General features: G+C 43.1%; 1 protein-coding gene across 1 annotated transcript in view; it reads right to left on the bottom strand.

Moving 5' to 3' along the window:
• Mthfd1l (methylenetetrahydrofolate dehydrogenase (NADP+ dependent) 1 like) overlaps positions 1-13147 on the bottom strand; it is a 192095-nt gene that overhangs the window by 62407 nt on the left and 116541 nt on the right. Inside the window, exons 22-23 of the mRNA XM_015497975.2 lie at positions 12724-12824; positions 12023-12200 (exon numbers count right to left, since the gene is read on the bottom strand). Coding sequence (XP_015353461.2) covers positions 12023-12200; positions 12724-12824 — 279 coding nt within the window. The remainder of the gene's footprint in view (positions 1-12022; positions 12201-12723; positions 12825-13147) is intronic.

Below are 13147 nucleotides of genomic sequence, written 5' to 3'. Positions count from 1 at the left end.
TTTGGGGTTTAGTGTAAAAATGAAAAACTGGCCTGATAAGGTACTTCCACTGGATGTCATCTATTTATATTGAATCAGTAGGAGAGGACTTCCTATTGACTCTCTGCTTGATTTTGGAGAGAAGCATAATTTTTTTTGGGGAAAAAAAAAAAGCCGAACTCAGTCCAATGATCTAAATTCCCTTGAACAGCTCTGTGGCAAATGATACCTTGTATAGAACAAATTATGTGGTAAAATAGATTATGAGTTTTTATGCATTCATCATTGCTGGCCTGGCCAGGCCCCCCCCCCCCCCCCGGGCTCCGTGAACGTTGACTAATCTATTTATTCACATCTTTCATCCTGATATGCCTGGCACAGTGTCTGGTGTCTGGCACAGTGGCCTGCACACAGTAGCCCTCCCACGAGCATGCGCTGAATGAACAGATAACCCTAACTCTCTCAGGCAAGCACTGTCACGCTGTGGGAGCTTCGGGGACTTTGTGTATGAAGAACTTGGGAGGGAGCGGGCTCCTGATGAACCAGTGTGACAGAATGGAGGGCAGGACTGAGGTCCTGCATAAACACCACTCCTGCTGCCGGAGGCCCCAGCCTGCAGGGGAACCACGGAAAGCAGCAAAGGCTGGCAAGTCATCAAAGGAACCGAAAAGGGCCTCGAGGGAAGGACGGGAAAGGTCTCCACAAGCAAAAAAGGGAAGAGAAAGGCACGGGCCCAGGTGCAAGAGGAGCAAACAAAAGCCTATTCCGAAAACAGCAGCCGTCCGTCCTATTACATACTACACAGCTGAAAACCACGGTCAAACAACGGAGAGCCTGTGTCTAGAGTTCCTCTGAACTAAAACTATGTTAAACTTCATATTCATCAAGAATATCACTCTAAACACTGTACATCAATTCCTTCCCAAATCTCCAAAACGTTTGTTTCATGAAACCGAAATACTTAAATCAGAGCTGTCCGATGGGATGTTCTGCCATAATGGAAATGTCCTATGGCCCAGTAGCCACTCACCTCTTGTGGCTATTAAAGCATTTGAACAACACCAGGGCAATGCAACGAAGAAAGTGAATTCTTAATTTTATTCAGTTTAACTAGCCACATGTGGTCTTAGTGCAGCTCTGGAAAATAGTCTCTTGCACACAGTAGGCACACCATAAACATTAGCTGAGTGACACCTGAAGGTTAAGCTGGAGAATAGGATGGTCTTTGTTTTATTATACTCATGGTATATGGTGATCCAGGCTCACAGAAGCTGAGTTACTGGAAAAAAGTATATTATGCTTTCTGAAATTATGGCTTTGCCAGTAAATGATGGAGCTGGAGAATATCATGTTAAGTGAAATAAGCCAGTCCCCAAAAACCAAAGGCTGAATGTTTTCTCTGATTTGCAGATGCTAATTCACAATAAGTGGGGGCTGCTAGGGAAGAATAGAGGTACTTTGGATTAGACTGAGGGGAATGAAGGGAGGGGAGGGTCCATGGGGCTAGGGAGAATAAAGAATGAATTGGACATTATTACCCTATGTGCAAATATTATTACATGACCGGTGTGATTCTACATCATGTACAACCACAAGAATGAGAAGTTATACCCCTTTATGTATGATGTGTTAAAATGCATTCTACTGTCATGGTTAACTAATTAGAACAAATAAAAATATTTTTAAAAAAAGAAAGTATATTCTGCTTGAAAAGGTTTGGGAAATGCCCACGATGTTTATTTTGTTTTTCCTTTTTGGTACCAGAGATTGAACCCGGGATGCTTAACCACTGAGCAACATCCCCAGTCCTTTTTTAGATTTTTTTTTGAGACAGGGTCCTGCTGAGTTGCTTAGGGCCTTGCTAAATTGTTGAGGCTGACTTTGAACTTGAGATCCTCCTGTCTCAGCCTCCCGAGCAGCTTGGATTATGGTGTGCACCACCATACCCAGCCCCACTGAAGTTTTTATATCAAATTATTTAAAGACCTTATTTATGAATTACTGGAATAAAACTGATCTATAAAATCCAGAGAACAGTTACTTACATTTTTAAATTTTTTTTTTTTTGGTGATAAAAATATGGGGGGCCCAAAGCAAAACAAACAAAAACAAAAACAAATGTGTAATAGAACCAGAGTTTTAAAATGAAGCTGCTAAGGGATGGAGATGTAGCTCAGTGGTAGTAGACCACGTGCCTAGTATGTGCCCTGGGTTCAATCATCAGGACTGGGAAAAAAAGCAGAGGGGGCAGTAGAAATGGAGGCATAAAGGCTATATAACGTGATGTCTCAGCTCATCTGGAGATTGATGCTAAAGTCTGCAGCACTGGACATCATTTAGAAGAGCCAGGAAAAGGCTGTGTCCTCTGTTATCCTTACCTGACCATCCCTTAATGAGCCCACACTGCTGCCCAGGTGCAAGAACACTGCTGTTTCTTCAGCTTGCACCAAATGAAGTGGTTGGCAGGCATCAGGACTATCTATGCTGAGTAAAAAAATACATTGTTCTTCTGTTTTCCCAAGTCCACAGAGTTGAATTCAAGTACATTAAAAGTTCTCATGCTGTGATACTGGGACAACTTATTTCTATGCCCATAAAGTGTTTAAAGGGAGGATCAATTAACAATTTTTAGGTTGAACAGAAATCTCCAGGTACACAGTAATTATTTCAGTTTTTAGTTTATATTTTAAATGAAGCATAAGTTTTGAATAACATACAAGAACAGTTCAGCATATAGCCCAGCCTTTCCTGTAATTCAAATAAGAGTACAATTCTAAACTGTAGATGTTAATTTACACTGACCATATCCCACAGGTGCATGGGATTGCATTACAAACATACCACCTGGTGTCCAGGGAGCAGCTCGGTCCTTGTTACTGAGAACAACAGGCCCTTGTATCCCTGACACAAAGCATACCCTTGGCTGGAAACCAACACATCTCAGCTACCAAAAGCATGTGTGCTGACTTCCCGGAGCCTTTTCCCTGAGCTTGGGTCTCCATGGGATCATTGGCCTGAGCAGCAGGTTGGGGACCCTGGGAGGAATTCATTCTCTTAAGGCAACTGCTGTGTGTTATGGAGATAACTGGGTCTAAGAAATGAGCTCCTAGTTAGAAAATTTGCACTTATTCCTGAGAAATGATGAAGATGATGAATTGACATGGGAGATCTTTGATTACTCAACAGAATATTACATGTCAAATAAAGGAATTGATAGGCACATGCTATTTTAAAGATCCCACTCAGATGAAGGAAGAGGGCTGACATTGGCGGAACCCGCATGGCCTAACGACATTCAAGTACCATTGTGATGTAGCTGCTCCGTCCTCTCTTACAAACCTGACTTAGGAACATTGGTGTGTTATCTAGGAGTGCATCGAACCAACTCAAAATGAGTTTCCCAAGGTCCAAGTGGTTTAACATATGTGCTACCTTTACTGTTTATACCTGCAATAATACTTAAGTAATGTTGTTCACGAATTTGCTTTCAGTTTGAGATAATGAACAGTCTCACAATGAGACTACAATGGTCTCATCTAAATTTAAGAAAGTCTGCAGATGGATGGGGTGGGAGGGGTAGAGACAGCTGTCTATCTTGTGGTACGACTCTGATAGCTCATTTTAGATTCTGTCGAAATTTTAGAGGAAATAATGCATTTCTAGAAACTTTCATCACCCTGACATTCCATTTTTCATGGCAGAAGGGTGCATTTAAATGAATTTTTAAGGATCCTTGTGATGTGTAAAAGGATCTCATCAGGTGCTGTTTTGACCATATGGGAAACAAAGCTGGCGCAGGCTCTGTGGGAACCACACAGGTGAGCAGGATGCTCTACAAGTTGGCTGGTTCTCAGGGAGGCTCAGTTCTCTTGGGATTCTCCCTCTAACACAGAAGGATAAGGCACTTGGCAGGCTGTGTGGGATGAGAGAACCCAGAGGCCAGTGTTGGGGAAGAACGTAGCAGTAAAATGCATTTGAGGAGTGTCTGCAGAAAGTCTGGTCTAGCAGGAGGTGATGTGGGATTCGGAGTAGAATCCTGGAAGGAGGCTTATGAGGGGCTGCAGCCGTTGAGGATGGATGACCGAAGGTCTTTAAAGGCAGCTCAGTCCTAACTAAGAAAGCAAGACATTACAGGGTAGAGGGAAGGGAGATTTATGAATAAGATGCTCACCGTCTGGACGGTGTGAGGGGCAGCTTTCTACAGAACACCCCAATACTCCTGTGCACAAAGAAGAGAGAGCTAGAGAGAGCTGGCAGGCCCAGGACAACCACGAGCGAGTGGCCAGTGGGAAGGACAGACAGGAGACCATTGTGTAGGGACAGGGACGACACAAAAAAGGGGCTTTTAAAAATTACTATGAAATATAAGAGACACACACAGAGATTAAAAAAAAAAACTACATTAAGTTTTAAAATTCTATTGACTCAACAATGTGAATGTACTTAGTGCCACAGAACTGCACACTTAAAAGTGGTTAAGATGAGGCTGGGGAGGTGGCTTAGTGGTCAAATTCTTGCCTACCATGTGTGAGGCCCTGGGCTCCATTTCCAGTATCAAAAAAAAGTTGAAGTGGGAAATTTTATGTTATGAACATTTTTACCACAATAAAAAAAATCCCACTGTATATGCATGGATATAAACACACATACATTTATTTATTTAAAATTTGAGGCTCTGGTTGCAAATGCCTTAAGTCTAATTAAAAGGAAACTCAAAACCTCAATGTCTGTTCAAATTTGAATCTTTAAAGAAATATGAAATCATTTCTCAATAATCAACCAAACCAAACCAAACCAAAACAAAACATGCCCTCCCTTTAAAAAGACCAGCAGGGGAGAAACCACCCCTAATGGAGGGGATGGGAGAGTGTCAGGTTCAGATCTCGGAGGCCAGCTGCCTTCAGGGTGTGCCTTCTAGCCCCCACTGCGATCAAGAGGATGGCTCCATACAAGTGACAGGAAAGACCTTTTAACAAAACAAACGCGCGATTCTTTCTTGCAGTCAAGGTTACACCTCAAAACGTTTACAAGGTTAGAGGAAGGATATGGAGATGATTTTCAACCTCAGCTCCCAGTTCACAAACAACATTCAGACTCTGAATTTCAAGTCAAGTTTTCAGTGTTAAACCTCCTACTTTGCAAAAATGATTCTTTTCATGACATCATGAATGACTCCCAATTCTCAACCAGAAGCAAAAACAATGTATATCTTGGTTTAATTGCCCTTTTATCATGGTACATTAGAAACTCTGGTTTTTGCTGGGCACAGTGGCACATCCCAGCGACTTCGGAGGCTAAGGCAGTAGGATCCCAATTTTAAGGCCAGCCTCAGAAATTCAGTGAGATACTGGCTCAAAAGAAAAGAAATAGAGCTGGGGATGTAACTCAGTGGTAGAGTATTCATGGGTTTACTCCCCAGTACTAGGGTGTTGAGGGAAAGAAAGTCTGCTTTCTTCTGTGAACTCTAAGGGACATACTAGGCTTCTAATGCCTAGTTTTAATCCACTTAAAAAAAAAAGAAAACAAACATACCTAGAGTTTGATAAAGTTACTCTAAGTTACTCTTTTTTTTTGAACTGAGGATTTAACTACCAGTCTTTCTAATTTTTTAATTTTGGGACAGGGTCTTGCTAAATTGCTGAGACTGGCCTTGAACTTGCTATTCTCCTGCCTCAGCTTCCCGAGTCCCTGGGACTACAGGTGTGTGTCACTGTGCCCAGCTGCAAGAAAATTCTTGGAAGGTCAGTTCAGGAGGTTTGTTCTCTTTGTGAGGTGAACATGATGGGAAAGAGAGTTAATGTGGATTGGCAGCTCTTATGCTGTAGCATTAAACCCTGAGATATTATCTTTTTATTTATTTATTTATTTTTAATTAAAAAAATTTTTTGAGACAGGGTCTCACTAAATTGCTGAGGCTGGCTTTGAGCTTTCAGTCCTCCTGTGAAGGTGGTGTCAATGTCAGATGCTGCTGTATAGTGGGAGAAGCTGAAGCTCAGAGATGAGTCAGTTTGTCTAAATTTATATCCATAGTAGAAGGAAGGCCTGGGCAAGATTGGAATAGAGACCCCCAGGCTTCAGCCTTCTCATTATAATATGCATCGAGTCTCCATCTGTTATGGGGCAAGTCCATCACCTTCCCAGCCTTTTTTTCAGTCCTGGGAAAGGAGCCCAGGACCTCATGCATGCGAGGCAAGTGCTCTATCACTGAGCTACACCCCCAGCTCTACCTTCCCATCTACAATGCAGAGCTGAGCCCACATCCCAGATGGATTTGGTAAGATATGCCAGAAAAAAAATGCCTGGAAGAGGGAATTCTTAGCTGATGAGATGTAAACGCAGAACTAGTTTTTCTCTCTGCTGTGAAATGTCCCTCTATGCTTGCAGATACGGAGACCCTGTATTAGTCAACAGGAAAGATGCAACGGTCAGTAGTAAAACTGGAGAAGCCAAAGAGAAGTTGGTTTGGGGAGGACTTTTATCAGTTTCTTAAAAGGGTCTGTGATCTCTTAAAGGGCTGCCAGGAAACGATCTACTGTGTTCCAAATTTAAATACATTAATTTTCACATGATAGTCTTCTTTTGGGCAACTAGGCCACTGCATCTCATTTTGTATTTTTGAAGTTTTATTCTGAATTAATTAGCTGCTGCCTCATGAACTATATAATCAGAAGTTGCCTATTCTTGAATTAGAAGCTACTCAGGTAAAAATGATGCAGAATAATTCTCCAGGTAACAGCAGCTGCTTAACTCAGTTTCTATAAAGCTCAGCAAGGGCTCCCAAGTCATAAGGGCAGACTGTTTTTTGCTTTAATTGTGAGTTTGTTGTCAGAAAGCCTGGCATGCTGCGTCTGGCCCTCAGTATCCCTGGGCGCTGGTTGCTTCCACTTCTCTCTAGCTGTTCCTCTTTCTTCTTAGGGTTTGGGGACAATTTCTACTTTGCACACAAAAGCAATCAGGCCTGGGACTGGGATCATAGCTCAGTGGAAGAGTGCTAGCATGTGAGAGGCACTGGGTTCGATCTTCAACACCACATAAAAATAAATAAATAAATAAAGGTATTGTGTCCATCTACAAATAAGAATAAATAAATAAATAAATAAAAGCAATCAGGCCCAAGTTCCAGGGCTACTTCACATTTCCTAAAATGATCTCAGGTTTCTTCCTCCTGTAAGACAAGACTGAGCTGGGAATGGAGCAGGAGATAAGATGCCAACAATCCTGTACAGAATACAGGTGTCCTTCCTGATCTACAGGTTTTGCATTGGCAGTCCAATGATTGAAAATATGTGGGAAAAAATTATATGCATTTCTGAACATGTGCGAACTTTCCTTTTGTCATCATTCCCTGGGCTATACAGTATGACAACCTTTTTTTTTTTTTTTTTTTGATACTGGGGATTGAACCTGGTGCACTCTACCACTGTTATATCCCCAGTCCTTTTTATTTTTTTTTATTTTGAGACAGGGTTTTGCTGAGTTGCTAAGGCTGGCCTCAAACTTGTGATCCTCCTGCCTCAGTCTCTTGAGTCTGCTGGGATTATAGGCTCCTGGCTGGCCAGTATAACTATTCTTAAAATGGTGTTTACATTGTATTAGATATTTAAGTAATCCAGAGAGTATTTAAAGTACATAGGAGGATGTGTGTAGGTTATATGCAAATCCTATGCCATTTTCTTTAGGGACTTCAGCATCTGCAGATTTTGATATCCTTGAGTGTCCTGGAGCTAATTCCCACGAATGCTGAGGGACGATTCTACATTACTGGGGAAATAAACTCCAGCAAGGTGGCAAAAGGCACAGAGGAATCCAGTTTGTACACAAAAGCAGAGGTAGGAGGGAGATTTATCCTAAAACATTTATAACCTCTTTGTTCTGGAGAGCTACCCTCTACCTATCTAGCTGCTCAGCATCAGAGGTTTGATTGTGGAGGGGGGAAAAAAAGGTTCCAGGAAACCATAATTTAATCCATTGTCTAACCAGGACTGAATAATGCAAGAAATCAAGGGGAAAACTTCTGAGCTCCATTACTGACTGCACCATTGAATTCAGACTTCTATATGGCTACAGACACAGTGACAAATGGCCTCACATTATCTGGAATCTTCTTCCAGATGAGGCGCTCAGCTGTCAGGGATACAGCAAAGGGGGCAGGAGCTCCAATTGCTCTTTGCATACACTACCCTGGTGCCAAGGCTGAGCCGATGACTTCCTTGCTATTGAATCCAAGGCCTCTGTTGTAAGGCAAAGGAGAGGGGGCAGGCAGAGGGACCAAGAGCCCTAGCCTTGAGACCACCTATCGGACATGGGACTTTAGACCTTGTTATTAAACCTTTGCCCCTGTCCCCAGCAGAACAGATATTTTGCAGCATGATCCCAAGAGGAATGGGAATTCAGAGGTGACGATGGTGCAGAATATCAGGGAGCAGGAAGAAGCTGGAGTTTGCTTTTTGATCTGTGCTGCACAGTGTGGTGAGTGTAGCTAATACTGAGCACTGTGCTTTTCAATAGCCATCAGAGTAAACCTCAGATGTCCTCACCACAAAAAGGTTAAACATTTGGGGTATGGACTGGTTACTGAGCTTGATTTCATTGTATTTTGGGATCAAAGCATCACTTTGTTCACTATAAATATATACAACTACAGTTTTTCAAAAATATAATAATAATAATAAATGGAATGTAGAAAAAAATTAAAACATCAGTGGAAAGGAAAAGGGCTCCTCTTAGGGTTAGTGCATGTCTGAGCCCAGCTCAGAAACCATTCCTCTGTTACTAATCTTCTTTCTGCTGGATTGTTTGCCTCAAAGAGAACCACATTGTGTGAAATCACTCATTTAAAAACTGCTTTTAAATGATATATTTCTCTGATACAAGGGGGGTGACTCAAAGTGGGGTAGGGAGGGAGAGCATGGGAGGAAAATTACCTCTAGATAGGGAATAGGGGTGGGAGGGAAAGAGAGGGAGAAGGGGAATAGCATGGAAGGTGGAAGGAGACGGTCATCATTATCCAGAGAGTATTTAAAGTATATACATGTATGAAGATGTGAATTTGGTATCAACATAACTTATATACAGAGATATGAAAAACTGTGGTATATATGTGTATTAAGAATTGTAATGCAATAAAAAAGAGTACATATAAAAAATAAGATAAAATCTTCACAATAAAAAAAAATAAACTGCTTTTGCCACTTGGGGTGAGGCTGTTCCAATTACATAGTGATGGTATGAGGCGCTCATGGAGGAACATGGAAGTGGGTATTCTGACAGTGATCTGTGTAGAATGTTCTGGAAGTCTACTAAGTGTGGTTGACACTCTGGTACAGAAACCAAGGATCACCTCAGCACCAAAGCACAGAAACACAGGATCGCCATCACCACCCACCACTGAGGTGGCTTTGGCTCCTCTATTTTATGCTCAGCATCTCCAGTGTCAGAGAACTCCCAGCTTCCGGTTAGGGTATTTTTCTTTATGCTCACCCCAGATCTCCTCTCCTTGTTGATCTTGACACCTCTGAAACCAAGAACACTCTAGCCCTTCAGTCATCAAATAGCTTTTCCACGTGACAAACCTTTTCTGTACTAACCATCCCAATTCATTCCCAAAGCCCTTCACTCCACAAGTTGTTCTGAGTGTCCAAGATGTCCCTAAGTTGGCAGGAGTCTGTCATCCTTTGATAATTTTTTATTTTTTTAAATTCTATAGTACCGTGGATGAAAACCCAGGGGCACTCGACCAGTGAGTTACATCTTCAGCCCTGTTTCGGAGACAGGACCTAGAACTTCCATCCTCCTGCCTCTGCCTCCCGGGTAGCTGAAGTCAAAGGTGTGCACATTGGGCCCAGCACCGTGTCCTTACTGTTAAGCCGGGTCTCCGCGTCACTGCCCTGGTAGCTCTGTCTCCCCACCCTTCCCTCACGCTCACACCTGACGCGGCCCTGGGCTTTGAAGAACAGGGCCAGGTAACACTCTGTCATTCCGGCTCTTCTCCCAGCCCTGCTTCTTTCTGGCTGTGGGTCATGGGGCAGATTCCTCATCTGTTTGTGCTTCAGCTTTTTATCCACAGAATGGAAAGATTTCATCAGTTCTTGTCTAAAGGGATGTCAGGACGAAAGAAGTGGACCTATGCAATGTGTCCACAGAGTGTCCCACAGGGAGCTTGCTTCAGGGCAGCCTCAGCAAGAGGTCAACCTCGAGCTCTTGCGGATGTAGCTGGGAGCTTAGAGATAATGTTGCAAGGCCCTCTTCAATTGCTTTTTTTTCTTTTCCCCCTTCTTCTTCACTTATAATGTTGATTTATGTGAGCAGGAGACAGGAGTGATGTAACCCTCGATGACATCTCAGACACAAATGGAATGTGAGGGGGAAGCAGGAAGGGGTGAAGCAGCTGTTGGCTTGAGGGCTGAGCTCTCTGGCAGTCATGGACGTCCTCTGAGGACAAATCCACTGGCCAGGACAAGACTCACGAAATGCAGAATGGAGACGTGAAGTGGTTCCCAGGATAAACTGAGGAGGAGAGCGAGGACGGGGGAATTCAGATTTCCTGACGTAATGCTCGTAGTCTTGATGTATTAAAAACCTACTAGAGGGGTTAGGGTTGTGGCTCAGTGGTAGAGCACTTGCCTAGCACGTGTGAAGCACTGGGTTTGATCCTCAGCACCACATAAATATAAATAAATAAAGGTTTTGTGTCCATTTACAACTAAAAATATTTTAAAAAATACTAGAAAATTCAGCAATCTGAGTGTATAGCCAAAAGGAATGAAAAGAAGCTCTTGGAGATCTTTTGATGTATGCTCATAGGCTACTATTTTTTCTTCAGTGCTGGCGATTGAATCCAGGGCTCTACCACTGAGCTATATCTTCAGGTCTTTTATTTTTTGTTTTGAAACAAGGTCTTACTAAATTGTCCAGGTTGGCCTTGAACTTGTGATCCTCTTCCCTCAGCCTCTTAAAAAGCTGGGATTACAGGTGTGCAGCACCATGCCCTGCTGTTGAAATGCTCTGAACATAGATGTTTAGAGCAGCATAATTTACAATAGCCATGAAGAGGAAATAACCCAAGTGTCCATCAATAGATGAACGCATTAGCAAAATGTGGTGTGCACATACAACAGAATATAATTCAGAATATAATTCAGCCCTAAAGAGGAAGGCAATTTCAACACATGCATGAATATTATGCTAAGTGAAATAAGCTAGACACAAAAAGACTAAAACCATGTGATTCCACTTATATTAGAGGTATGTAAAGAAATCAAACCCACAGAGAGAGTAGATGGAATGGTGACATCCAGGGGCCACGGGGAGGAGCAATGGGGAGTTGATAGGTGCACTCAGAGTTTCAGTTTTGCAAGATAAAAACCAATCCTGGAGATTGGTTGCACGACAGTGTGAATGCACTTAATATTGCTGAACTGTGTGCTTAAAAGTCGTTAAGATGGTAAACTTTGTTATGTGTATTTTATTTCAATGGGAGAAACACACACACACACACACACACACATACACATACACACACACACACACACACGATCTAGTTCAAGAAAACCAGGAGGGAATGTACCACACTAGAAACTGACACAGAATAGGCCTCTCATGATTTCACAAGCCATGTGAAATTGCTCAAAACTCTCATTCCCAGTCAGTCAGTCAGTCCCTGGGGCACTGGCTGTGGAACCCTGCTCTCCAATGCACCTCTTCCTCGGGCCTGCTGTTTAGGGGCAGAGAATGGGCTTCAGGAGCACAGGTTGTGGGGACTGGGGTCTGCCCTGGGCACAGGGACCTGGTCAGATGGCTTAATGTCTTTGATCTTCAGCTGCCCCCCGTCCTTTTTAAATTTAGTGCTGGGGATTGAACACAGGGCCTCATGCATGCTAGGCAAATGGTGTACCACCGAGTGACATCCCTGGCTCTCTGTCTTTTCTTCAGGGCTGTCCTGAGAACCTGGGACGACCCAGGTAAGCAAAGCTCCCAGCCCTGGCTGAGGCACGAAATGAGAAGCACCGTTCCCCCTGCTGGAGTCCTCGCGATTACGTCTTACCTGAACGTCATACAGGAACTGGAAATGGCTTCCTTTATTCGCAGCTTCTCTCACGGCCCGAGCCAGGTCCACGGACCCTTTTCCACCAACCGACCAGTGATAGCAGGGGACCGCATCAAAGGCGCCAGCCCGCTTGGCCAGCTCACACACCAAGTCAATCTCTGCGCGGGTGTCGGTCCTGGTGATGAAAATCTTTGTGGTTTTGCATCTGTATTCACTTAGCGATGTTTTAAAAGAAAGACTAACCGTTTATACTCGACTTCGCTCCCTAACACCGAGTATATTTTAAACATCAAAAGTGGTCACATCATGTTTAAATAAATCAGACTTCAAGAAAAGCATGGGGGGAAAAAAAAACCCTAACACGACACAAATATTTCAAGTTGTTAAGGGTTTTTATAGAGAAAATTCCATAACGTCTCTCTGTGATCACTCAGTCTTTAGCCAGAAATGGTTGGTGGAATTAAAGTGAACAAACAAAAAGTCAAGGAAATGGAATCACTATATATATATTTCATTTCCTTAATAATATTTTAAGGACACACTGGCTAAAGTGAAATCAAACTAAACAAACACAGAGAGTGCTGAGCATTTCTGTGAACTTTTAGATAAAACTGAGAAAGACCAAATACCCTCAAATCAAAGTTTAGTGCACAGGGGTCCCCATGATAGCACCCCTTAAAGCAAGAGACTTGACTCACTTGAAGACATTCAGTGCCACCACGACAGGCACCCCAAAGAGCTGAGCGATCTGAATTTGCTTCTGGAGGTTACAGCAGCCGTCGGCCACTAGCTGGATGTTCTGTGAGGGGTAAAGGGAGCCCGGTGTCACTTCCCATCAAACCTCCCGACTAAACTGGCTGCGGAACACTGGCAGCCTTTGCTTACAAATCTCCTCACTTTATTGTCCTAGAAGCTTTTAAAGAAGACCCTGGGTCATGTTTTGCCTCCAAGGAAAATGGGTGCAGAAGGAAGAGTTTCATTTGCAAAATAATTTACGAAATCATTTTGGGTCCATCCAATGACATATGTGGGTCTCTGGACTCGCACCTTTTTCTGTTGATGAGTGGCTGCCAGGGCCTACGCAGCATGCTCTGCAGGCTGGTGGACAAAAGGCACAGGACC

Source organism: Marmota marmota, unplaced genomic scaffold, assembly GCF_001458135.2.
Source record: "Marmota marmota marmota unplaced genomic scaffold, marMar, whole genome shotgun sequence".
Classification (NCBI taxonomy): domain Eukaryota; kingdom Metazoa; phylum Chordata; class Mammalia; order Rodentia; family Sciuridae; genus Marmota; species Marmota marmota.
The sequence above is the reverse complement of the archived record's forward strand: the minus strand, read 5'-3'. Positions and strand labels throughout refer to the sequence as shown.